Source organism: Lactuca saligna, chromosome 9, assembly GCF_052625555.1.
Source record: "Lactuca saligna cultivar CGN05327 chromosome 9, ASM5262555v1, whole genome shotgun sequence".
Classification (NCBI taxonomy): Eukaryota; Viridiplantae; Streptophyta; class Magnoliopsida; order Asterales; family Asteraceae; genus Lactuca; species Lactuca saligna.
In genome coordinates this window covers 41257243-41285231 of record NC_136425.1, presented here as the reverse complement: position 1 = coordinate 41285231, position 27989 = coordinate 41257243, and the positions used below count along the sequence as shown (strand labels likewise).

Here is a 27989-nt window from a genome sequence, read left to right as displayed (position 1 = left end):
ATTTCCCAAAATTCCCTTACATTATGTGTTATGAGATATTATGTGATATGCTATGCATGCTATAGTTGAAAAGGTATTCATATCTAGGACTAGAGTAGCTTGATTTGTGATGCCTTAGCCTAGGAGATTACTACTACTATGAGATACTTCGAGAGTGAGTAGGTAGCAACGAGGATCTTATGAGTTATCTACTGGAGGGCAGACTATGTTTAGCGAGATATAGAGTACTTGTGATATGGGATCCTAGGAGGAGGACTTGGGGTGAATACCAATGCGCAGTGAAAGGTAGTATAGGCCCCGTACTACTGGAACCACTGGATCGGTGAGCAGTCCAAGTAAGAATCCTTAGGGTACTAAGGAACAAGTAGGGTTGAGTATCGAGTGCAAGTATACTCAAGCGAGTCTTTAATTTCTTTTATGTTGTATTTCAGACTCATTGTGGTTGGGACACGCCACACACCAGGGGGAAGCAGCATTAGCAACGAGGAGATTCGTCGGATGATTCATGATAAGGTGGCCACGACGATCCGGGAGGCCATTCCAAAGATGTTTGGGTCTATAAAGACCAAGAGGATAGAGACATTTGATGAGAGATATACTGCTGTTACCGAGGCATCCGCTGCGGCAGCCACTGCAGCTGTCGCTGCCACGAGGCCACAGGGGGTGACTCGTTGCTGTACTGAGAGTTCAGCAACACGAAGCCACCAGAGTTTGATATGACTCAGGATTCAATAGTCGCAATAAGGTGGAACTCAAACATTAAGGGATGCTTCTACACCTGTTCTTGTCCAGAGCATCTGAGGGTACGGTTCACGTTGAACCAGCTTCGCTTGGGAGTGAAGGACTGGTGGAAATTTCTGACAACTGATTTCACTTCTACAGAGATGACAACGGTGACCTGGGAGAGGTTCGCCACCATGTTTAGAGATGAATATGTTCCCTAGGTGGAGATGGAATGGTTGGCGTTGGAGTTCTTGTCCCTCAACCAGGGGGCGAAGTCCGTAACTATGATTACACTAATATTTCATGAGAGGGCGTTGTTTTGCCCTGAGCATGTGTCTACGGAGCAGGCATAAGTCGATATTTGAGCATTCTGAGGAGAGACATTCGTGAGTTCGTGGCGAACTCAACATACCAAACATTTGCCAAGCTCCAGGAAAATGCCCGGAAGAGGGAGGTCGAGCTAGAGACTCAGGCCTGAGAGGAGGCCGAGTCTCAGAAGAGGGATAGGCGGTGTAACACCTGGTTCTTGGTACGTATTCTGTTATTAAATCTTTATTTATTTTGCATTTTTGGTCTTAGACTCGGCGACTTGAAGGACCAACTTGCCGAGTAGAGGCGGGATGGGGCGCAAAGTTTAAGTCATGGACTCGCCGAGTCAGGTCCCGGACTCAGCGAGTAGCTGCTGTTTGGACTAAAACCCTAATCCAGGGGTTTTCACCCTATTTAAGCAGCCTTATGCAACCTCCATTCCCCCTTTATGCTCCCAAACACTTCTCATAGCAAACCCTAGCTGTTCTTGAGAAAATCTAAGGCTTTTCTGTGATTCTTGTGAGTTTTGACCTCAAAGAAGAAGGAAAAGCATAGAAGGATCAAGAGGAGACTGAAGGATTCGAGTTTGGTTCATCATTTGCAGTCTATAGAAGGTATAAAGTCCAAACCTTGCTCATTCATTTGTTAGATCCCTCTTTGAGGTGATTTAGGGCTTTTATAAGCCATTTTTGGTGGCAAACCATGTTTGCAAACATTGTTGGGGGTTTAAGCTTCTGGATCATGTCATTATTGGAGTCACAAGACAGATTTGGGTTGCTTTTACACCCAAGGAAGGCCCCATGGAACAAAAGGACCATTTTAGAGCCTTTTAAGCTCAAAAGTCCCATGCATGCACATAAAGTTTGTAACTTTACATGCTAGATCGAGTTTAGGGGATTGGATCTATCTTTTGGGGACGTGTTGTACATCAGAAATCGAAGTTTAAGGAGGGGATGTGACCAACTCGACGAGTCCATTCTTGGACTCGGCGAGTCCAAGGGTTCTGTCCCATATCAGCGAGGATCAAAAGGACCAGTTGAGTGTGGAAAGGTTTTAGGGAGTCCCAGGGAGTGACTCAACGTTCTGGACTAAGCAAATTGTTCTGGAAATTCATGGTACTCGGCGAGTGCATGAACGGACTCAGCGAGTCCAAGGCAATCTCCTTAGAAATCGACGAGTTGTTCATCAACTCGGCGAGTTGAGGACGGATCTGGTTCATCAGATGAAGGCCAACTCGACGAGTTGTTCATCAACTCGGCGAGTCGAATGAGTTTTCACGGGGCGTTTGAATGAGAGAAGAACTCGTCGAGTTGACGACCTAACTTGACGAGTAGGGTCGCAGATGAGGACAAGTAGAGAGTGAGGGATTCGGCGAGTTGTTGTCCCAACTCGGCGAGTCGGGTCAACTGGAAGTTGACTTTGACTTTGACTTGACTTGGTTGGGGGTAAAATGGTCATTTTACCCTAAGAGTATAGAAATCAGTTTCTAACCAACTTTTTGTGGGGTTTGTAGCCGGAGGATTTCCGGAGCAGCAGCGGACGGAGGTTTCCCGCACTGATTATCAGTAACTACCTGTATGAGGTGAGTTACCTTCTTGTAGGGGTGGGTCTAAGGCCACAATGCCGGCCCACCAATGAGGAGTATTTAGAAGATGATTGTCTTTGTGATAATTATCTTAGTCTGGTATGTGCTTGGTTATGAGTTATATTTGTATGATATGTTACGTGCATGATAGGAATAGTGGTCCTTAGGACCAAGGGGTAGATCAGTACCCGGATATGCCTGACTGTATGCTTAGATCTTGTTATTGTTTGCTAGTGGTGAGGGGTGGAATAGTCCCCAGTTAATGGTTGAAAAATACCGATGATGATTACCAGTTGAAAGATACCGATGACGATTACAGGTTGAAAGATACTGATGATGATTGCCAGTTGAAAGATACTGATGGCATTGTATGGTATGTGGTATGATGGGGGAACTCACTAAGCTTTGTGCTTATGGTTTCAGTTTTTTGTTTCAGGTACCTCTTCGTCTTAGGGGAAGGAGCCGACAGCGTATCATGGCATCACACACACACACACACACATCTGATTTTCTGTAGGGCGTTTTCTGGGATTGTACTCTGATATGACATTTGTTTATGCTGTGGGTTTCAAACATGATACTTGATTTTATGACATGATGTGTTTATATAATATTTTCTAGTGAATGATTTATGAGTTAATTAATTAAAAATGAAATTTTTGGACTTAAATTTTGGGATGTTACAGGCGGCCGACACAGTCTCAGCCGACATCCAAGCGGGCAAAACCCACTGATTCGAGATCTGGGGGACAGAGGGGCGGCACTTGTGGGAAGTGTGGCAAGAGCCATGAGGGAGTGGCAAGGAGGGGCATTTCGCGAGGGATTTCCCCAAGGGGTTTACAGTTTGCTTTCACTATAACCAGACTGGCCATTGGAAGGCTGAGTGCCTGCAGCTACTTTAAGGATCAGCTCAGGGGTTTACATCTACTGCTAGGGCTATCGAGGCCCACTCAGCGAAGGTCGAGGCACCGAAGGCTCGCGGGAGAGCCTTTACGTTGACAGCGGGGGAGGTCCACGCAACGCCCGATGTCATGGCTAGTATGTGTTCATTTATTTACTTGCTCTGAGTTTGAGATATTGTTCTTATATTGTGATATGCATATGTACTTTTCTTGTGAGTTATGTACATGCCTTAGTGTTATTTGACTCGGGTGCGAGTCGATCTTTCGTGTCATTAGCTTTTAGCCAGCACATCAGTATCCAGCGGGAGGAATTGAGTCGCCCTCTGCAAGTTTCTATAGCCGATGAACGAGCATTGTATGCTACGTATGTGATTCGAGGATGTGTACTCGAGATTTTTGGTGTTGAGTTCTCGATAGATTTGGTACCGATTGCGATGGGGGATGTCTGTGTCATCGTGGGCGTGGACTGGTTGAGCCGATTTGGAGCTGTTATCGACTGCGAGAGTCAGTTGGTGACCATAAGAGACCCCAGTGGGGAGTGCTTACGGTGTATGGCGAGGGTACCCGGTCTGGGTCAGCATTTTGCTCGGCTGCCAGAGCAAGACACAGTCTACAGTAGGGCTACAGAGGGTTTGTAGCCTATGTGATGGATACACGAGTTGTCGCAGAGAGGCCGAGTTCTGTCGATGAGGTTTCGATAGTACGCGAGTTCCCGGATGTTTTCCCCGAGGAGTTGTCGGGTGTGCCTCCGGAGATGTAGGTGAAGTTTCGTATTGATTTGGTTCTGGGAGCGGCGCCTATTGCCAAGGCACCCTATCACCCACCAGAGATGAAAGAGCTATCCTCGCAGCTTCAGGAGTTGATGGGGAAGGGATTCATTCGAACGAGTAGCTTGCCATGGGGAGCGCCGATTCTTTTTGTCAATAAAAAGGATGGTTCACACCGGATGTGCATTGATTACCGGGAGTTGAACAAGTTGACGGTCAAGAACCGTTATCCACTACCGAGGAACAATGATATGTTCGATCAGTTACGGGGGGATTCTTGGTTCTCCAAGATAGACTTGAGGTCTGGATATCATTAGATGAGGGTACGTGATGAGGATATCTAGAAGACGGCGTTTAGGACTCGTTATGGGCATTACGAGTTCGTGGTGATGCCTTTTGGGCTCACCAATGTACCAACAACATTCATGAATCTCATGAACCGAGTATCCAAGTCGATGTTTGATCGATCGGTGATCATGTTCATTGAAAACATTCTAGTGTATTCGAGGTCCAGAGAGCAGCATGAGGAGCATCTGAGAGAGATCCTCGGAGTATTGAGATCAGATAGGCTTTATGCCAAATTCTCCAAGTACGATTTCTGGTTACGAGAGGTCCAGTTCTTAGGGAACCTCATTAATCAGAACGAAATATTGGTCGATCCGTCCAAGATTGAGGTTGTTATGCGTTGGGAGGTGCCGAGATCCCCCACCGAGATCAGGAGTTTTTGGGTTGGCCGACTACTATCATAGGTTTATCAAGGATTTCTTCAAGATTGTCGTTCCCCTCACCAGATTGACTCGGAAGGGCATTGCTTTTACTTGGGGTCCCGAGCAGTAGAGCTCGTTTGAGACTCTTCGCTAGAGAGTATGCGAAGCTCCGGTGTTAGCCCTTCCGGAGGGAATGGAGGATTTTGTGGTGTATTATGATGCGTCTATATCATGGTTGGGTACGGTGCTTATGCAGAGAAGGCACGTGATAGCATACGCATCGAGGTAGTTGAAGCCTCATGAGACGAGGTATCCCACCCACGATTTGGAGTTGGGGGAAGTGGTGTTTGCCCTCAAGATATGGCGCCATTATTTGTATTGGGTTCGGTGTACCATATACGCAGACCACAAGAGTTTAAAGTATCTGATGGATCATACCAACCTGAATATGCGCCAGAGAAGACGGTTGGATGTGGTAAAGGATTACGACTGTGAAATCCTTTACCACCCGGGCAAGGCTAACGTGGTAGCCGATGCTATGAGCCGCAGGACGGAGAGTGCCCTGATTAGAGATATATTTATGAGGATGACGGTGATGACTCCGGTGTTGGATACCATTCGAGAGGCCTAGGCAGAGGCTACGAGATCGAAGAACCGCAAGAGAGAGCAGGTGATTGGGCATGTATCCGAGTTTGTTACCGATAGTCGTGGGCTTATGACCTTTCATGGTCGGATTTGGGTGTCTTTTATGGGTGGGGCACGTAGCATACTGATGGAGGAGGTGCACAGATCGAGATTCTCTTTTCATCTTGGGGCCACTAAGATGTATTTGGACTTGTAGAGAGATTATTGGTGGCCCTGCATGAAGAGGGATGTTGTGTGGGTTGTAGAGAGGTGCTTGACCCATCACCAGGTTAAGGCCAAGCACCAGCGCCTGTATGGCAAGTTGCAGCCACTAGAGGTTCCCCAGTGGAAGTGGGAACATATTTCTATAGACTTCATCACCAAATTGCCAAGGACCGCGAGGGGTGTTAATGCAATTTGGGTGATTGTGGATCGGCTGACGAAGAGCGCTCACTTCCTTGATATCAGTGAGAGCTCTTCTGCAGAGAGGCTGGCAGAGATATATGTGAGAGAGGTGGTATCTTGGCATGGAGTGCCGATCTCCATCATGTCAGACTGAGATGTTCATTTTACTTCCAGGTTATGGAAGAAGTTTCAGGAGGAGTTGGGCACCGATATTGCACTTCAGCACTGCTTATCACCCACAGACAGACGGGCAGAGTGAGAAGACGATTCAAACGCTCAAGGACATGCTTCGAGCATGCGTTATGGACTTCGGGGGAAGGTGGGACACATACCTACCTTTGGCTGAGTTTTCCTACAACAACAACCACCATTCAAGTATTGGTATGCCTACCTTTGAGCTTTTATATGGGAGGAGGTGTCAGACTCCCATCTGTTGGGGAGAGGTAGGACAACGGGTGATGGTAGCACTGAGATAGTGCTTAAGACGACTGGGCAGATACAATAGGTTAGACAGAGGTTACTGACAGCCTAGAGCCGCCAGAAGAGTTATACGGATAGGCGGTGATCCGAGCTCGAGTTTCTGGTTGGAGACTTTGTACTCCTAAAGGTTTCTCCTTGGAAAGGAGTGATTCGATTCAGGATGAGAGGAAAATTGAGGCCTCGATACATTGGTCCTTTCAGGATAATCGCAAGAGTGGGCAAGGTAGCATACCGTTTAGAGTTACCAGAGGAGTTGGGTCAGATCCATGATACCTTCCATATATCCCAGTTGAGAAAGTGTATAGCCGATGTGATGGCGGTAGTGCCGCTAGAGGATATTCAGGTGGATGCGAGTCTAAATTACATTAAGAGACCGATCGCGATAGTGGATCGAAAGATCAAGGTCAAAGAGGTGCCCCTCGTTCGGGTCCACTGGCAACATCGGAGAGGATCCGAGTTGACTTGGGAATCGAAGACAGAGATGCCGGAGTAGCACCCGGAGTTTTATGCAGAGTGAGACTTCGAGGGCGAAGTCCGGTTCTAGTGGGGGAGAATTGTAACATCCGGATTTCCATGTATCATAATTGATGTATTTATTTTTAGATATGAAGGGGGACTCGACGAGTTGGCACCTAAACTCGTCGAATAGGATCGCGACTGATGACTTGGATTAATGGATGTACTCGACGAGTCGACGAGTCGACTCAATGAGTCTGTGATGTCGACAGAAACCCTAAATCTTTGGGTCTGAGCCCTATTTAAAGGCACTTATGGCCTTCATTTGTGGCTACCATTTCAGAAGACAAAACCCTAGGGAGCTTGAGCGTGTAGAGTGAGAGAAAGAGCCATCTTAAGCTTTTTGGTGTGATTTTGCAAGATACGAGAAGAGCTCCAGCAAGAAGGATCAAAGGAGATTATTGTTCTGAGTTAGTCAAGCAAGGAGGTTCATTTTGAGGTACCAAATCGGACCCCTCTTTTTCTCTACTGTATAGATTTCATTCTTTGGGGTTAGGGCTTCAATCATTTTTTTTTTGGGTTTTGGATGCCTCAAACCCCTCTTGCAAGTTTGTGTTATTGATCTGGACCCTTTTAGGCCCAGAGAGTCCCAAGCATCCAGCTAAATGCAGTCCCATTGGAGTTTTGAACCTATGTTGTCACTTTAAGAGTTATTTCTTCAAATGGAGCTTGATGTGTGGTGCATGGACATAAAGATTGAACCTTTACGTGACTTTTTGGTGTTAGAAGATCAGATCTATAGGTTAGAGAAACAGATCTAACCTCAGAAGGTCTAATGAGTGTTGCCATGGAGGAAACTCGTCGAGCCCATAAGAGGACTCGACGAGTCGGATCGGGTTGCCCCGCGATTCATGATCAGTGGTAACCCATCGAGTGAAAGGCTAACTCGACGAGTCGAGTAAGGCCTTAGAAGGATTCAGAAGACACGCATGGACTCGCCGAGTGACTCGAGTGCACTCGTCGATTCTGGTCCAGGCGAGACCGTTGACTGGAGTTGACTTTCGTTGACTTTTAGGGTTTGGTCAACAATTGGACATTCGGATCATTGGAGGAGTAAAATGGTCTTTTCCCTTTTGAGAGACTATAGGAAGGGATTAAACTAGCCTTAGAGAATCGTTGTTAATTGGAGGTGAATTATTTTATGTGATTAGGCGGAGGCTAGATCAGTATTTCGAGTTCGAGACTTTTCGAAATTACCCGAGGTGAGTCTTCTCGCTATTCATTACCTAGAGTGGTATCTATGTGTAGACCGGAGGGTCTTATGTGTATATGTATGTTTGAGATTTATGTACATTGCGTTATTTATATGCTATGTGTTATTTAGAACGGATAGAAAGGTCCAACGATATAGACCAGATCGGAGGGTCCAACGATATAGACCGGACCGGAGGGTCCAACGATACAGACCGAATCGGAGGGTCCAACGAGCTACGGGACTGGAGGGTCCCGCTGAGACACATTGACCGGAGGGTCATACCGAGTTATAGCCTCGAGTGGCTTATGTGCTGTATGTGGTATTTTGGGAAACTCACTAAATATTTATGCTTACCGTGTTATGTGGTATGTGTACACACTGACAGCAGATTATGTTTTTGAGATTCTGGGATATGTTTATTTGTGATGACATTTGACAACATGAGATTTGAGAATATTAATTGAGTTTTATGGTGTTGAAAAATGAAAAGTTGTTTCGTCAAATTACGTTGTTACACTATTTTATCTCAATAGAGCTTTCAAAGAACAGCGATGTATGTATTGTTTTTGCCGAAATTTTACCGTGTTATTGATTAGGAGTAATTTTTATACATATAGATTGTTTTTTACAAAAAAAACCAAAATAATATGAAACCGGAGGATCCGTACGAAACCTACGGTGTACATGTATACAATACATAAATTATGCATTGTGTACTTGTACATCGTATGTTTCGTATGAAGCCTATGTTTTTTTTGAGTTAATTTACTTGTAAATTATATATAGATATGATTCACATTTGATTTTTTTTTTTTTTAAAAACTAACAAAAAAAAAAGGGAAACCATAACCTAATCGAGAGAATACCATAGTTAAAATAATACCTCAGTTTTAATCACAAAAATGTTCTTTTTTATTTTATTTTTAATAACCAAAACAGTAAACGAAAAGACAAAACAATAGATGAAAAGACGAACGATAGACAAATCTAAAGTTTATGCTTTCAAATGCTATTTTGAGACGATTACTAATTTTTAGTTAAAATTGAATGAGTAATTAATGTTTTTGGTAGTTTAGTAATTTTCTCCTTATATTTTTGTCAATAACTTGTTTTGGTTAAAACTATATATATATATATATATATATATATATATATATATATATATATATATATATATATATATATATATATATATATATATATATATATATATATATATATATATATAGGGGAGGGTTCAATTGAGAAAAAAAAATGTTAAAAATGGGGGAATCATTCTCAGCCAATCATTTAGTTTTGCCGCAAAAGTCTCCAATCTACCGGTGGAAATGGAAAAGGAATGCACATGTGTTTTCCAACAAAACATATTTCTTTAAACTATGTTAATCATTACTTTAATATATACAAAAACATAGTTTTTTTTTTTTTTTTTTTTTTTGTTTTTTTAAAATTTTTAGAAGCTATTTTTATCAAAAAATGATTTTAAATATACCAAAATTCATGGTTTTTTATTATTTATAAATAGACATCTATATTGATATAGTTTTAAAATAAAATATTTTTTTTTATATTTTCAGCTATCGTTATTCATAAGTGAATAAAAATACATCAGATTTTATTACGGTACATTCCTTATTCACTTATGAAAGTTATGATTTTTAAATTTTTTATTTATTTACAATGTAAGTATCATTCATAATTGAATATAGCATATAATAAACATAGTATATTCAGATTTTAATAATGGATGATGCATTCACTTGTGAATATTAACATATTATATTCACTTGTGAATATTAGATGATATATTCACTTATGAGTATTAAATAATATTTCATATGTGAATGTTACATAGTATTAAATGGTATATCACATGAGAATATTACATATTATATTCACTTATGAATATTAGATGATATATTTACTTATGAATATTACACAGTATATTCACATATGAATATTAGAAGGTATATTCACTTGTGAATATATTCACTTATGAATATTTGAAGGTATTTTGACAAATCTATATAATTTTTATATGTTATTCACATATGAATAACATATAGACTTGCATATTTGTTTTGTGTTTTTAATAATCATATACTGATTCAGGTGAGAAAACATATTCATATGTGAATATAACATGGTAATTTAGTTTATGCATTTCATCAAACAGTTGGAGTGCATACAAGTTAACTATTTAAAAATGTTAAAAACATCAAGTTATCAATTCCAAATCATCATATACTTCCGATTTCGACTTCAGATGTGACATCCTATGTCTGATCGATTTCTCATTTTGATTTTGATTTCCGAAAATCCGATTGGGAACCTGTGAGTACCGATTCTGAGTCCTTCAATGTCGACTGTGATTGTGAGTCCTTTAATGTCGACTGTCGACTGTGATTGAAGGTTATTAACATATTTACAGGTTTGCCACCGTGTCTTTTTATGATTAGATTAAATGAGTGGCTGAGAATGATTCCCCCATTCTCAACCTTTTTTATTTTCTTAATTGAACCCACCTCTCTCTCTCTCTCTCTCTATATATATATATATATATATATATATATATATACCCTTATTAATTAATTTTATTATTTAATTATTTGCTAATTTGTGATTGGTACATTTAGGAACACAATATATACATATATATATATATATATAGCTAGGTTCAAATGTTTGTAGCAAATATTATGTTCCTAAATGCACTAATCGCAAATTATCAAATAACTAAAATTAATTAATAAGGGTATATTTGTAATCCTGCTATGATTAGTTATGGTAATTAATTGGAATATTTAATAACCTATAAATCTGGAAAAGGAAAATCAATTTATAAACCCTATAAAACCACTGACTGACAACTTTATCAAAATCCATCGTATTGGCTCCTTCCCCACCTACGACGTTCACCTCCTTGAAGTCCCCTTTAACTCTTCCGACCATGGCCTCCTTCCTAACTCTAGAAATTCGATCCTCTCTCTCTCTAGATCTTTGATTTCCTTGCCGGGAAAGAGCTTTACTCATGAGTGGTAGAGTTATTACCACAACAGAATGCGAATATGGAGTTAAATCAAGAATTGCATCTCGTAGTACAAGGGTGAGTTAAATCAAAATTGCATCTCCATTTTTATTGATTGGGGGTTTATTTTAATTTCTTTGGTTTGATTTTTGATCCTACAAGTAAATTTAAAACAAATTCGATTGACGCACAATGACCTTTGATTCTATTCTGTCCGATGGTCCAGATCTGTGCATTCTGGCACACAATATTTAGTAAAAACAAAATAATCTAAGCATATATATATATATATATATATATATATATATATATATATATATATATATATATATATATATATATATATATATATATATATATATATAGAGAGAGAGAGAGAGAGAGAGAGAGGTGGGTTCAATTGAGAAAATAAAAAAGGTTGAGAATGGGGGAATCATTCTCAGCCACTCATTTAATCTAAGCATAAAAGACACGATGACAAACTTGTAAATATCGTAATAACCTTCAATCTCAAATACGTAACTATAGAGAATTCGATAACTGTTCGTTCATCATCAAAATTTTTCCTCAAACCTTTAATAATCATCCAGATTTCTTCAACTAAACCGGAATTTCTTCGCTGTTCATGAAATTGGAATCGGAGTTCTGGACTCGCAATCACAGTCGACATTGAGGGACTTAGAATCGGTACTCAGAGGTTCCTAATCGGATTTTCGGAAATCAAAATCAAATTGAGAAATCGATCAGAGATAGGATGTCGCATCTGAAGTCGAAATCGGAAGTATATGATGATTTGGAATTGATAACTTGATGTTTTAAACATTTTTAAAATAGTTAACTTGTTTGCACTCCAATTGTTTGATGAAATGCATAAACTAAATTACCACGTTATATTCACATATAAATATGTTTTCTCACCTGAATCAGTATATGATTATTAAAAACACAAAACAAATATGCAAGTCTGTATGTTATTCATATGTGAATAACATATAAAAATTATATATATTTGTCAAAATACCTTCAATATTTATAAGTGAATATACCTTGTAATATTCATATGTGAATATATTGTGTAATATTATAAGTGAATATATCATCTAATATTCACAAGTGAATATACTCTGTAATATTCACATATGATATACCATGTAATACTATGTAATATTCACATATGAAATATCATTTAATACCCATAAGTGAATATTCACATATGAAATATCATTTAATACTCACATGTGAATATATCATCTAATATTCACAAGTGAATATACTCTGTAATATTCACATGTGATATACCATGTAATACTATGTAATATCATCTAATATTAACAAGTCAATATACTATGTTAATATTTACAAGTGAATTCATCGTCAAATATTAAAATATGAATATATTATGTTTATTATATGCTATATTCATATATGAATGATACTTAAATTGTAAAAAAAAAAAATCATATATTTTATTCATAAGTGAATAACGAATGTACTGTAATAAAACCTGATGCATTGTTATTCATTTATGAATAACGATAGCTGAAAATATAAAAAAAATAAAATTTTTATTTTATCTTAAAACTATATCAATATGAATCTCTATTTGTAGAGAATAAAAAAATCATGAATTTTGGTATATTTAAAATCATTTTTTGATAAAAATAGCTTATAAAAATTAAAAAAAAAACAAAAAAACTATGTTTTTGTATATATTAAGGTAATGATTAACATAGTTTAAGGAAATATTTTATGTTGGAAAACACATCTGTATATATTTTCGCTGGTACGTTGGAACCTTTTGTGACAAAAATAAATGATTGGGTGAGAATGATTCCCTTATTCTTAACATTTTTTTTTTATCAATTGAACCTTCATATATATATATATATATATATATATATATATATATATATATATATATATATATATATATATATATATATATATATATATATATATATAAAAGAGTAAGCTTATCGGCTAAAAGGTCTGTAACAAAAATAAAAAATAGAATCACTTTAGCCAATTTGATGAAGTTCGGTCCATTGGGATTGAAGGATCTTCTGTAGGTTTTTTCATGTGTTGCGATACAACGTATGAACAATTGCAATCAAATTCAAGAATTTCTCGGTTCCTGTGCACAGATAATTCTATTATAATATATTAATAATGTGTACATATTTAATTTCTATTCCCTACTTACAGACTTACATGTGACATTGTTGGATTTGTTACTATTTAAGTACCTCATATTCTCCTCATCTTTCCGTATCATCATCATCATCATCATCATCATCTTCAGCTCTATTGCAGAACAAAAATGGCGAAATTAGGGTTTCTATTGCTAATCCTTCTATATGTTCTCCTACCTTATGTCCATGCTTTTACTGCTTCAGGCTGGACCAGTGCTCATGCCACCTTCTATGGTGGCAGTGATGCTTCTGGAACAATGGGTATGCAATCATCCCAAATCGACTAATTGCAATGTCTTAATTTCTATTTGTTTTCTGAGTATATTCATATGTAATGCACATTTATGTATACAATAGGTTCTTTAAAACGTGTACACATGCATATACGTATTTTTAGTTAAATTTATCGATTTTGTAATATTTCAACATGTATTAGTATTAACCATGTAATTGTATAAGTTATTTGTGACATTTATTTTGATAAATGTGTTTATTTTTATTTAATTATATTTTTATTAAAGGTTGTTTTGTGTTAATTACTGCAGGGGGTGCTTGTGGATATGGTAATTTGTACTCTACGGGTTATGGTACAAGAACTGCTGCACTAAGTACTGCTCTCTTCAACGACGGCGCCGCCTGCGGCCAATGCTACAAACTCATATGCGATTACAAGGCGGACCCACGGTGGTGCATCAAAGGAACGTCGGTAACAATCACCGCCACAAACTTCTGCCCACCAAATTTCGCTCAGCCGAGTGACGACGGAGGATGGTGCAACCCGCCGCGAGAGCATTTCGACATGGCACAACCTGCCTGGGAGAAAATCGGAATCTACAGAGGCGGAATCGTCCCAATTATCTACCAAAGGTCCCAATCTCTCTCTCTTTCATGGATCAAAAATCAAGACTTTGTAGTTTCTATATTGATTTTGATTTGTGGGTTTTGTTTTTTTTACAGAGTTCCCTGTAAGAAACACGGCGGAGTTAGGTTCACCGTCAATGGCAGAGACTACTTCGAGCTTGTTCTGATAAGCAACATCGGCGCCGCTGGATCGATTCAGTCGGTGAAAGTGAAGGGATCGAAAACGGGATGGATGGCGATGTCGAGAAATTGGGGAGCTAATTGGCAATCGAATTCCTACTTGAATGGTCAATCGATGTCGTTCATGGTGACGACCACCGACGGTGTGACGAAAACGTTTTCCGATATTGTTCCGGCGAATTGGGGATTCGGTCAGACGTTCTCGAGCCCGGTCCAGTTCTAAAGTGAACCGGGTTTAGGGTTTAATGAAGGGCAGCGGCATGCTTACTGTTTTTGTGGAAGCAAGCAGCCCGCCGGTCGGGTTTTTCTATTGTTTTATTAAATATTTGATGCGAGTTTTATAATTAGTGTGAAAAAATATTTTTTATTGCTTTTACATCATAATGGATAAGAACGAGATAACATTTTGATATATTTTTTATTATATGTTTTGTGTGAAAAATGAAAATGGTTATGAAATAATTGATGCAAGGCTTTAAGGCTATCACTTTTTTTTTTTTTTTTTTTTTTTTTTTTTTTTTTTTTGTCTTTGTGACTGCTACAACCTTTTATTAAAATAAAACCATAAGTTGTGTATTTATATATTATATTTGAATACATTACATTCCAGCTACCACCATGCCAACTATTAAATATACCGGATAGGGATGGATGGAAACTTTATTATTTTGAATTTTTGCATTAAATATCCAGGGAAAAAGAGGAAAAAGCTAATCATCAACAATAGGGGTACGAGCTTTTTTAAATTTTTTATAAAGGCTGCTACTAAAAGATACTAGTATGGTATTTTTTAGGTTTGAAGTATGACATCTTAGACATTTATTATGATAAATAAAAACTTAATATTTAATTAGTTTTGATATTTATTATTCTATAAAATTTTTTAAATAAATAATATCTACATGTTAATTTATATATATTTTAAATACTTAAAATAAACTCTACATATTATATATATATATATATATATATATATATATATATATATATATATATATATATATATTTAATCAACCCGTGTAATAAACTAGTTTTAAATCTAATAACATAATAAAGAAAAATAACATGTTAATGCCGATGAGAGAGAGAGAGAGAGAGAGAGTTTATTTTTCATTTTTTTAACCAAATTGATCTATCCTTAAATATCTCATATTATTTATGTTGGATGACAAAATTAATGACTTAACAAACATTATATGGTTTCGAAGATATCATATTATTTATGTTGGATGACAAAATTAATGACTTAACAAACATTATATGGTTTCGAAGATAATATGGTAACATACATAACATGTTTCACTCCTTAATCCTTAGTAATATAAATTGTTAAATCATACGTTTATATGTCATTCCACTCGTAAAAATGGTACACCAAATAATGTATGTGTGTATGTAATGGGGTTATGTATAAAATTACCCTTTATAAAATTATAAAACTTTTTAAAATTGAAAAACTATTATATGAATTTTCAGAAACGAAAGACTTATAGTTTTTATAGAGATTGTTAATTAGAGAAATTTACAAAAAACGTATAATTTTTTTATAATTTAATAAAAAAGTAAAAAATTAGCATTTAACCAAAAATAGCTAATGAAATCGCCGCTAGGTTAACACGCCTTCGATTTTATCTCTTCATTTGCGAAATCGTCATTTCATTTGCGATTTTATGTTATTTTTAAAATAAATTAATTTTCGAATACATGAAATCGTAAATAGTATATGGCAATTTGTGAAAATTAACTTAACATGAATAATCTGGTAACTGTCTATAGACGTAAACTTTTGCAATGCCACTATAATGTGTTTTTTTATTTTCCACATGTACAAATCATATGCTTGAGTTGTACCACTTCATTGTGCAAAAAATTAATTACATCAAATTTGTTGCCACTTGCCAGAAACATGTCTTGCCTCACAGGTTCAAATTTGTGCATCATTTTTTGAACCACTGTCTCATCATAAAGGGTTAGATTACCAAAGAGCCTCTGAAATGAAATTACTTATATATCCTAACACAACGATAATAAGTATATAATTATTTATTTGCCTCCGACATCACTGCGTTAAATATATACTTGTTGAATCGGCTGACAGGCCATCTCAATGATCGTCGTTATATGTAACTCATGTCTAGAGGTCGATAACCTTTTTACAACCTTGAAAATATCAACTGACTTTGCATTGAAACGAACCTTAAGAAAAAAGACCATCGCACATTTGACAATAGCAATATTGTCAAGGCAAACAAGTTCATTCTCATTAAGTACATTGCCGATAGCATTTTGAAGTCTATCCAAATATAAGTAAAATTCAAGACATTATACGTATTTGATGTCTGCAAGAACAACCATTCCTCTATGCTATGGTGTCCAATCAAAGCCTGTACATTCTTAGCTATATTCATACGACAATAACCCATAATATTAATTTAGGACGACAACACTAAGGGTATATTCTATTGGAATGGATGTATAACTTATAAAGTCGACATCCATACCATCCTCAATACATTCATTCAACCTCCTTATGAACCATGCTTAAGACTCATCACACTCTATAATTCCTAAACCAAATGGTATGAGTAGGGGTTCATTGTTTCTATCCATACCAACTACAACGAACATTAATGGCAAATGGTTCCCAAATAGAGGGACATGACCTATAAATATTAACGGTAGGATACACCTTTACAAACTTTAATTCCTCAAGGGAGGTTGGTACTTGATGAAGCGCGACAAGAGTCAAGAAGAACTCCTCTAATGGTATTCACCAATAATTGCCAAACTGATTCGGATGCTAGTCCCAAACTCTTAAGATTCTAAGAAAAATGAATGACTTTGACTAATATTCAAGTATATATTTTGCTCTACTATGTCTTAAAACTTAGAAGAATGAAAAAAGAGAAAGAGAAGGAACTGGACGACTCCAAGAGTGAGAGAAAGACTAGATCAAAAGCCTTTCTATCTTAATCCTTTACCCATTGTGTCTTAACCTCTTAAGATTCTGCATACTTCCATGTAAGGTTCTAAAAGGAGTGAGATGTGGCGTGGCGTAAAAGACAAGCCTTAAACTATACGATCCATGGTGATGCCATGACTTTTCAAGGCATGATATAAGGCAACAATTGAAACAATTGGATTTTTTTAGAAATTGGATGCAGTTACTAATTTATGGCCCTTTTATGGACTTGACTATTGCTTAATTGATTTGGTGCATTTACAGTTATTGCTTCTGTGAACATAGTAGGTAAATAATCCCAACGTGTTACATATGGCAAATATTGTATAATTCTTTGATTTTCTACAATTTTTTCCATACCTCTATGTAAATAACCCAATATTGGTTCACAGTCAATAACATCTTCATCATCTAGAGTAACAATGAGTTGAAGAACACTTTGCATTGAAGGGTGGTGAGGTCCCATATTAACTATCATGAGGTATTTTCTTATAGCTAGTCTATTCATAGGTTTTTATTGATTTATTCTTCCATGAATTGTTGAAAGCGAAAAGAAGTTCATCAAACTTTAAGAGATAATTCAAACTAACTCTTCAAATTAACGAGTTTTTCTCTCTTGAATATCCAACTGGCCTATTAACTCTTTATAACACGCTCTATTTTTTTTTTTGACAAATAAGCCAACAGTAGTTGATGTTTTCCTAGAATTTTCCGCAGACATCTATGAGGTAAATAGTATTTTTTGTGCAATTCCAAATGTGAAGTAAGTTTACGTATCTTATTGATGAAACTTACTACTTGAAATTCAACTGATCCTTTGTTTTCTTTTTGTTCTTGAAAAATAATTGAAATAAATGAATTCTTTATCATAAAGTAATTTCACACTCCCCTTTTTTACAAAAATTGATTTTTTTAAGCAGTAATAATAATGTGGGAAATTTTAATGTAGTATACACAATAATCATAATTTTTTTTATAAACTCCTGATTTTATCAATTAATAAATCCTATTTTGGAATTCGTTATTAATTTATAATTATATTATCACATAATTATACATTTATATCAAATATATCAAGTTTTTAAATATGTTATATCAATAACTAATAGAACAAAGTAAGCCAAAACTCAATGTTTGTATGCCCGTTCTGAAAATGAATATGCCACACCATGTCATAACTTGTCATGGCGCACCATATCACAACTTTCCATGCACCATGCCTAATAAAACCCCCAGAAGGTTTTTCGAAATGATAAAGTTGCGCCTCACACCTTTTAGAACACTACCTCCATGCCTAGTGTTGATAAAGTCCCATGCTTCTAAATCATGGCAATGACCTTGTAATAATCGACTAGATTCTCTTTTGTGCCATGCCTTACACTTCTCGGTTTTTTAGAGAAAAAGGAAGAAAGATCTTTATAAAAATCTTCCAATCTTTCATAAGATATAAACTCATGTACATTCATATAAGCCAAAACAACATTTTGGTCCAAAAAGTTGTACATGACATAATAAGCCATACCTTATGACATGTTTTGATATTTAACATTGAAAATTATTATTTCCATAAATAAATAAACTTCAATAAAATATAAGAGTTATGAATATTTATCAAGAATCAAATTCTTATATAAATAATCTATGTCAACTTGTTATTTATGTGACCCTTTAGGATCATATCTTATTAGTAATATCATTCTAAAATGATTCTTGAGCATATAAATATTTTAATCTCCCACTTGTACATGAATCATTATAGATTAATATAGAAAATGATGAATGTTTAACAAAATTCTGTAACAATTGGTAAAAATAGGTCAAAGTTCGCCAGTCAAGCCACCACTAACTTCACTATAAAAGGACCTATTGTGTAGTATTCCTTGTTCTTGAGTGAAATTGAAGTCATTATACTTAAAAATTCATACAAAATACCGTAAAAACTCTCAAAATTTTACATTTGGAAAATAATTCACAAAATAAGCATTCCTTTGATATAAAGAACGTCCAAAAGGAGATCATATGAGGAAGTTACTCCCCTTTTAAGTTATAAAATCAATATTTATCTGATTTTTCTGAAATGAACTCAACACTACTTTGTTTGGAATAGATACGAGCCTTGTAAATTGTTTTTGAGCATGTTTTTGAACTCAGAATGTGATCTATTATTTTATTTCATTTCAAATTCGTAAAATCTGTCAAATCAAAACTGATGTGAAAAATAATTACACAGCAGTTTACCCTACCAATGTAACTAATTTCTATTTAAAGCAATGTACCTTGTTGTAAATAGCATAGCACAAATCACAAGTATCAAACACAGGGAACAATATTATTAACTAATTTTTAGCTACTACTAACTAAATTACTATGAAAATTAGAAAAAATGATTTTTCTCTAGTTTTGCAAGACTAGAAACTTAATTAACTAAGCTAAACTAACAATTAACTAAGCAAATTATCAAACTAAAGCAAGAAACAAAAAGAGATGATTTTAACCAAGGTATTTGAGAGACTTTCGTTTAGCTTCAATTTACTTGCTATTATGGTTGGTTTATGGAAGTGAAATGGATTAATGTTGAATTGGTTACCGATTCCTAAGATGACCAAGTTAATATTCACTAACTTAATCCTTTAGCAAACAAGTTCATTTATTTGGTGATCATACGGATAAACTAACAAGCTTACTAGTTTTCAGTTCGAGTATAATTAGACTTATAATAGATCGATCAAATTGGTTAATTGATCAATTCAATATATGATAGCTCATTATATATTAGCTCCCATAATTATTTACCCATTTTTCTATTTAACCTTAGGTTTTAGTCAAAACTCTAGTCCTACAATTTTTGCAATCCACAAAGATCATAAGATTCAAGCTCAATCAAGAAAGATAGCCATACAAACTTAATTAAACTCAACAATAAATAGATAAAACAGTTATCACAATCACAATAGGTTCTTTAAATAGATAATTAAACAAATAACCAATAAAAACTTAATCCAACCATAAATGAAACCACATATAGTCAAGTAAATTTATGTCAAACGAAAGTCATGGGGTTTTAGCCCATGATTTCAGTAGGTAAAGTCATAAAAACGGATTCTATATGCAAAGTCATGATCAAACTAGAATATAAAATCGTGGATAAGAAGTTATTGCCTTATTACTCTCATTTCCCAAGCTACAATCCTTCACTTCCAAGCTTCAATTCAAATCCTTAGTCTTCAAAAATCATCTAAAGCTTCCAACAAAAGGCTCCCAATTTGGATAAAATGGCATGTATTTATAATTTACAGGAAAACAGACCCTCTACATGGTGAGGCCACCACGACATGGTCTTTGTAATTATCCTGTATTCAATAGTCTTCGAAGTCAATCGGGAAAAGTTAAAACACCACGTCGTGGTGATGTCAGCATGATGTGTTGGGTATATTTTTCTTCTTTTAATAATATTCAATCAAACTCCTTAACATCCAACTTCCAGCTTCCTTTCTGGTCCAAGCATATCTTTTACCCGTACAACATAATACCTAACAAATTAAGTACATTTTGTTCTATAAAGGGCATAAAAGTAATTAAAAATATTAAGATATGATGTATAATTATATATATAGATATTCACAAATCAAAATACGCCACACTTATTCTTTGTTTGTCCTCAAGTAAATTGATTCTTATTATTTCACCATTATCACATAGAACAATCCATTTCAAACCCCAACCATTATCCCAAGACCACAATGCATGTATTTGTATCTATAATTCATGAAAACCTCCCATTCCTAAATATTCATAATCTATATGAACCTTCACCCCTTAACTTATAGAACACTCATTTTTGCAACCCTCCGAATCCATCCCCAGAAACCTTTCTTAACCTTAAAGTATTTTTGGTTAAACTTCCAAGCATACACAATCTAGAAAAATTACAACTCTTGATACCACAAATGAGTTCCTTGGAATTCATCTATTTCTTAATTTCTTTGAATTTATCACCTTTTTTGTTTGAATTATTTGGTATCTTCCTCTTTTTCGTATATCTTCAGAATTTTTATAATCTTAGAATTTATACTTTGACTGCTCCATAATTCTTCAACTTTTTGGTAATTTCTTCATAATTTTTGATCTTCAGTTTTCATCGTTTGACAGCTCCAAAATCCTTCAACTTTTTTGTAATTTATCTCTTCTTTTTTTTACATGTATCTCATTTTTTTTCACTTAAAGCCCTACATGCATAAGTTAGGAGCTTAACTTCAACCTTTATTGGTTAAAGGCATTAGTCTAGGTGCAATGGCTACTTAAGCTTTCCTGGATAGATTTCAGGTACAAGCTACATAACTTATTACATCATATAAGCTAACAGATCACCTATCATACTTCATGACTTTTCACTAGGAAATGGGAAGCTACGAATACACTATAACATGTGTTGGCTCGGGTAAACATTTGGGCTCTTATCGGGTCATCCCATCCAATACTAGTAAAGATTTTAATTAGCTAGGTTTTCTTAACTTAAACTATTGTTTTAAGTATAAATGAATGCAAATTTTGAAAACCAGCAATGAAAATTTTGAAAAATCAAATGCTTGCTTTTCTAATGCAATATACCCCCTACCCCACACTTAATTCATGCAATGCCCCCATTGCATGCTATGCAAAACATAAAATTAAAAAAGGAGAAAAAAGAACAGATTCCCCTGGGATAGAAGATACATATAGGATCATGTGGCTAACGTGTGATATAGCTTGTTCAAAAGTATGGAAACGGGAGTGATTGACCGCTATGGAAAGTGACTCAAAGACTTGTACACTTATACTTCAAAATGTATATGATTAGACTCGAAAATTAGACTTGAAAAGGCTCTACGTTGTGGTGCTGTAGAACATGTCATGGTGGCGTGAAGGAAATAATATTACGTTTTTTGACTGCGAAAACACATCGTGGTCATTGGTACCACTTCGTGTGGAGTAGAAAATGACATAAATAAGTGATGTTAACAACAATTTTTGTCAAAATTCCTTAGAAACAACAAAGATAAACATTTCTTGGATGTGACTCTTCACTTGTTGCTCAAATTAACTCACGTAATGCTCAACTCTTTCCTCTCTCGTTGGTTTCTAATCTTTCTCTAAAATGAAACATTCTCTTGCCAAAATTACCCCTCACTTGGACTTTAAACATTCCCGAGAATCTAAAGCAAAGACAATTGATAAAAAAAACTAGGAAACAAATTCCAGCAACAAAAAGACAAATATCCAAACAAAACACACCAAACAAATGAAAATAAACAAAGTAAAAGAAACATGTGTTAATTCCACTTCAAATAAATGATAAAACTCTCATTCCTCATTATCATAATCATCACCACCTCCACCATTGCCACCGGCTCCTACCTGTTTCTCTCTCCAAAGCTCCTCCCAACTTGGTGCATAAGGGTATGAAGGTGGAAAATGATCGGGTCGAGCGAAATGCATTTGCTGCATCTTGTAATCCAAATTCATATTGGTATAACTGGAACTCCAAGCCAAATTATCTTGAAACCTTCTCGATGCTACATTGTAGGGATAGATTGGGAGCTCGTCCTCAGTTAGGATTATTGGAGGCTCATCTTATTTAGCTTCACCACTCCTTTGTCTCACCCGCGCTCCCGGGTTGGTTTCTTGGCATATCATTTGGAATAGAAAAATTACCCAACCCATTATCTTCAACAATGTGAGCCCATTTCTACATAAGAGGAGAAAAAGCTTTTGGTGGCTCAATAGTCAAGACATTGCTTCACGTTTGTCAAGAATGCTAACTATCGGCAATTCGAGTGATCAACATACCAACATACAAAGGAGAACCACATTGATCTTTGCCCGCCCAAATGGATAAAAAGTCAGCCAACAAGTAAGGAAGGTCCACATGGATGTTCAATGTGATAAGTGCCCAAAGGAAAAACACATATAATGTCGGGACTTTGTCCCCCTCTTGCCTTTGATTAATAGTATTGGTGATGAACCTATGTAAAAGGCGATGGATACGGGACCAAATATCACTTTATTGGGCGGTCCCTTTGTGGTAGGTTCCATTTGCAATGTCTCGCCAATATGTTTCGGCCTTGAACCCTTCTGTGACTTTGATGCCAACCATAACAAACACTAAATAAGAGTCTGTATACACTTCGTTTGGGAGATATATCTCCATTCTTATTGCTAGCTTGGCAAGGCTAAGTTCTTTTCGTTCTCCTCCAAGACAAAATGTAATATTCCCATTCTCTATCACACTAATCTTCCCATGAAATGAAACTGTCGCCAAGAACTCGACCACCAACTCCTTATAAAAAACCTCTTGAATATGAAACAACCTCCTCCATCCCATGCACATAAACCTTTCGTGTATCCCATCAATAGCCTTAACCAAATTGATTCAATGCTCTCTAACAATCTGACTTGCTCAATCCATCCCCAATCAACAAGTGCAGGGACATGGACTTTTCTTTGCTTCATCCATTCTAGTCTCCCGTTCCATTTTGCAAGAACTTCGGGACCCACGACACGAGGAAAATTATACCCAGGAAAGGTGGGGAGACCCCGAGTTGGTTTCTGCAAGAACGGTTGGCCATGACTGGAAAATAAAAAAAACTACAAAACAAGCAACAATATATAGAATTAACAATTAAGAACAAGTAGATTTATGCCAAAAAATCATCAACCATGACGAGGACCACGACGATCGACGATCATGTCGCGTTTTCTATGTAAATCAAACCAAAATCAGGCCTCTTTCAACTGGAATCAAGTCAAGGGTTTGTTTAGGGCATGTAATTGAGTATATTAAAAAAATGCAAGGTAGAAACATCAAAAACTGGGTCCAATTTTGGCAAAAATCAGAACCATTGTTCATAAAATCGGCCCTAAATGTTGTTTAAATCAGTAAATGAGGACTAGAATCTACTATAAGCTCGAGTATAACAAAGAAAAGATGTCAAAAATCATACCATTTTGTTGATCAAACAAAGAAATTGAAAATTGGAGGTAAGGTTCTTTGTGGGGCGGATGGCACGATGAGAGGTGGGTGAATGTGAAAAGTGAGAAATGGTTTTGACTATGGAATAAAAACCCCAATTTGACTGAGGGTAAACTGATACCACGTTGTGTTGTCTCCACCACCTCATGGTGTAGGCTTATAATTCGTGAAAAAAGCTTTCTGAAAAGTTACCACCTCGTGGTGAAATTCACCACGCTGTGGTAAAAAATAAATCTGTTATGGTCAAATTTTTATAAAAATGTCCATCCTACACTTAATCCATGCCATTACCCACTTCGAAATCGAAATAAAAATGCAGATGAATGAGAGAATAAAATCAAACATAAATAAAGAAAAAATAAAGAAAATAAAAGAAAATGCCAACTCAAAACCACAGGTTGCCTCCTGCAAGCGCTTCTTTTTGGGGTGTCATGAGCCGGACTTCTTTCTGCTTATGTTGATTCAGCTCGTGCGAATTTCACAATTTCCCATTCTTTTTCTTCATCTGGCATACCTTCGTCGTAATGCTTCACTCTATGTCCATTAACCTTGAAGGGAGTTCCGTCTCTTGTTATTAACTCAATTTCTCCATGTGGGAAAACCTATTTAACAATGAAAGGCCCATCTCACCGAGTTTGTAATTTTCTGAGAAAATGCTTTAACCGTGAATTAAAAAGTAGAACTTTTGTCCCCTCGTGAAAATCGTTGTGCCCTCTTAGCCTTGCATCGTACCACTTCTTTGTTTTATCTTTTTAGATCAAGTAGCTAGAGTATGCTTCATTTCTTAATTCTTCAAGGGCATTCATTTGCATCAAATGGTTGGTGCGAAGCTTGGCTAATTCAAAGTTACAAGTCTTCAAAGCCCAAAATTCCTTGTGTTCGATTTCAACTGACAAGTGACAAATTTTTACATATATACAACCTATATGGTGTAGTGCCAATAGGTGTTTTAAATGTCGTGTGAAATGCCCAAAGTGCATCATCAAGCTTTTCCGACCATTCCTTTTTATTACCTCCAACCGATCGCTCTAGAATTCTTTTAAGTGCCCAGTTTGTGACTTCGATTTGTCCACTTGTTTGAGGATGATATGGTGTTGAAAATATATGGTGTACACCATATTTTTGTAAAACCTTAGTCAATTGATCATTTCCAAATTGGATCCTCGATCACTAATAAGAGCTTTTGGTACACCGAATCTTGAGAATAATTTTTTTTAGAAAACGCACCATTACTCGAGTATCATCCGTGTGTAATGCTTGCGCCTCCACCCATTTAGACATGTAATCAACTGCCACCAATATATATTTATTCCCATGAGACATTGGGAAAGGTCCCATGAAGTCGATCCCCCAAATGTTGAATATCTCACAAACTTAGATGCTATTTTGGGGCATCTCATTTCGGGAGGAAATGTTTCCCAACCTTTGGCATGAATCACATTCCTTTGCAAACGGGGTTGCATCCTTAAAAATTACCGGCCAATAAAAACCGGAATCGAATACCTTCTTTGCAGTGTATTGCGCTCCATGATGTCCTATAGTGGGCCTGTTATGGAAATGTTTCACGATCTCGAGGCTTTCTTTCCTGAACACATATCTTCTTAAAATTCCATCTGCACAACTTTTGAAAATGTACGACACATCCTAAAATTAGCACTTGACTTCGGAAAATAATTTCTTCTTTTGTTGTCGTGTCAACTCTTTTGGAAGATATTCACTAGCCAAGAAGTTGGCTATATCCGCATACCATGGTACCTTTCTTGTGATTACCATTAAATATTCTTCAAGAAAGTCATCTCTAATCTTCTTTTCTTCTAATTCTTCCAAATGCGGGTTTTCTAGTCTTGATAAGTGATCGGCCGCCACGTTCTCCATTCCCTTTTTATCTCTAATTTCAATGTCAAATTCTTGTGAAAGAAGCACCCAACTTATCAATATTGGTTTAGCATTTTGTTTAGCAAAAAGATACTTGAGGGAAGAATGGTCGGTAAAAACAATAGTTTTTGATAAAACTAAGTATGGGCAGAATTTTTCAAAAGCATATACCACAGCAAGAAGCTCATTTTCGGTAGTAGTATAATCCTCTTAGGCCTGATTAAGAGTCTTGCTTGCATAATAGATTGGTTGAAAATGCTTGTCAACCCTCTGTCCCAAAACAACTCCTACGACAAAGTCATCCGCATCACACATCTGCTCAAAAGGGAGATTTCAATTTGGGGCGATCATAATAGGGGTACTAGTCAATTTCTCTTTCAATAAATGAAAGGCTTTAAGACATTCTTTAGAAAAGTCAAATGGATCATCCTTCAAAAGAAGTTGAGTCAATAGCCTTGTGATTTTGAGAAGTTTTTGATGAATAGGTGGTAAAATCCCGCATATCCTAGAAAATTTCTCACCCCTTTTACATTTGTAGAAGGTGGTAATTTTGCTATAGTGCTACCTTTGCACTGTCTACCTCTATCCCCAATTTTGAGACTTTGTGTCCCAATACAATCCCTTCTTTAACCATAAAGTGGAATTTCTCCCAATTTAGGACTAGGTTAGTCTTTTTACATTGAGCAAGCATTAGATCAAGGTTGGACAAGCAATCTTCAAAGGAGGAACCAAAATCCGAGAAATCATCCTTGAAAACTTGGATAAATTTCTCAATCATGCCGTGGAAGATGGCCATCATGCATCTTTGCAATGTGACTGATGTGTTGCATAGTTGAAACGACATTCTTCTATATGCGAAAGTTCCACTTAGGCAAGTGAATCTGGTTTTTATTGGTCTTGAGGATCGATAGGAATTTGGAAGTATCTTGAAAAACCATCTAAAAAACAATAGTATAGATGACCGGATAAACTTTCGAGCATTTGATCAATAAAGGGTAAGGGGAAGTGGTCTTTGCATATAGCATCGTGTAGCTTACAATAATCGATGCACACACGCCAAGCGATTACCGCTCTTATTGGAATAAGCTCGTTTTTTTTTTCATTGGTGACTACTGTCATTCCTCCTTTCTTGGGTATCACATGTACCAGAATCACCCATTGAATATCGGATATGGAATATATAATACTGGCATCCAAAATTTTTACCACCTCCTTCTTCACCATCTCTTACATGTTCGGGTTTAGTCTTATTTGGTGTTGCACTATTAGTTTAACCTCTTCTTCTAAGTTGATTTTATGCGAACAATAAGCGGGACTAATTCCTTTGATGTCGGTAATCTCCCATGCTATGGCACTTTGTCTTCTTTTGAGTACTTCCACTAGACTTTCTTTTTCATGTTTTGTGAGATCAGATACTATGATCACTGGTTTTTTTCTCCTTCTTCCAAAAATGCTTACTTCAAATGTTCGGGTAAAGTTTGGAGCTCGATTTCTGTTTTTCTTCAGTCGCCACAACGTGGTCATCTTTCCACATTGTGGTGTTGCAGTTTAATTCTTCTGATCGTGGGAAATTGGAACACCATGTCGTGGTGTCAGGGCCATGCCGTGGTGTGTCTTCAACTCCTTTTACCACCTCATTGCATTCGCTTTCCTCCAGCAACATCTCTAG

General features: G+C 36.4%; 1 protein-coding gene across 1 annotated transcript; it reads left to right on the top strand.

Annotated features, from left to right (window-relative positions):
- The first annotated feature begins 13463 nt into the window (after nucleotides 1-13463).
- Nucleotides 13464-14961, top strand: LOC145018332 (expansin-A11-like). The gene is made up of 3 exons (XM_078976225.1): nucleotides 13464-13694; nucleotides 13979-14300; nucleotides 14391-14961. The coding sequence occupies exons 1-3, from the start codon at nucleotides 13562-13564 to the stop codon at nucleotides 14695-14697; spliced, it is 762 nt and encodes a 253-aa protein (XP_078832351.1). The 5' UTR covers nucleotides 13464-13561; the 3' UTR covers nucleotides 14698-14961.
- Nucleotides 14962-27989: the final 13028 nt, after the last annotated feature.

What these genes read in the sequence shown, in the direction of transcription:
- LOC145018332 (XM_078976225.1), top strand. Translation starts at nt 13,562, where the DNA reads ATGGCGAAATTAGGGTTTCTATTGCTAATCCTTCTATATGTTCTCCTA. An exon ending in TGATGCTTCTGGAACAATGG is followed by an intron (nt 13,695 to 13,978) that starts GTATGCAATCAT and finishes TAATTACTGCAG; the next exon opens with GGGGTGCTTGTGGATATGGT. An exon ending in GTCCCAATTATCTACCAAAG is followed by an intron (nt 14,301 to 14,390) that starts GTCCCAATCTCT and finishes TTTTTTTTACAG; the next exon opens with AGTTCCCTGTAAGAAACACG.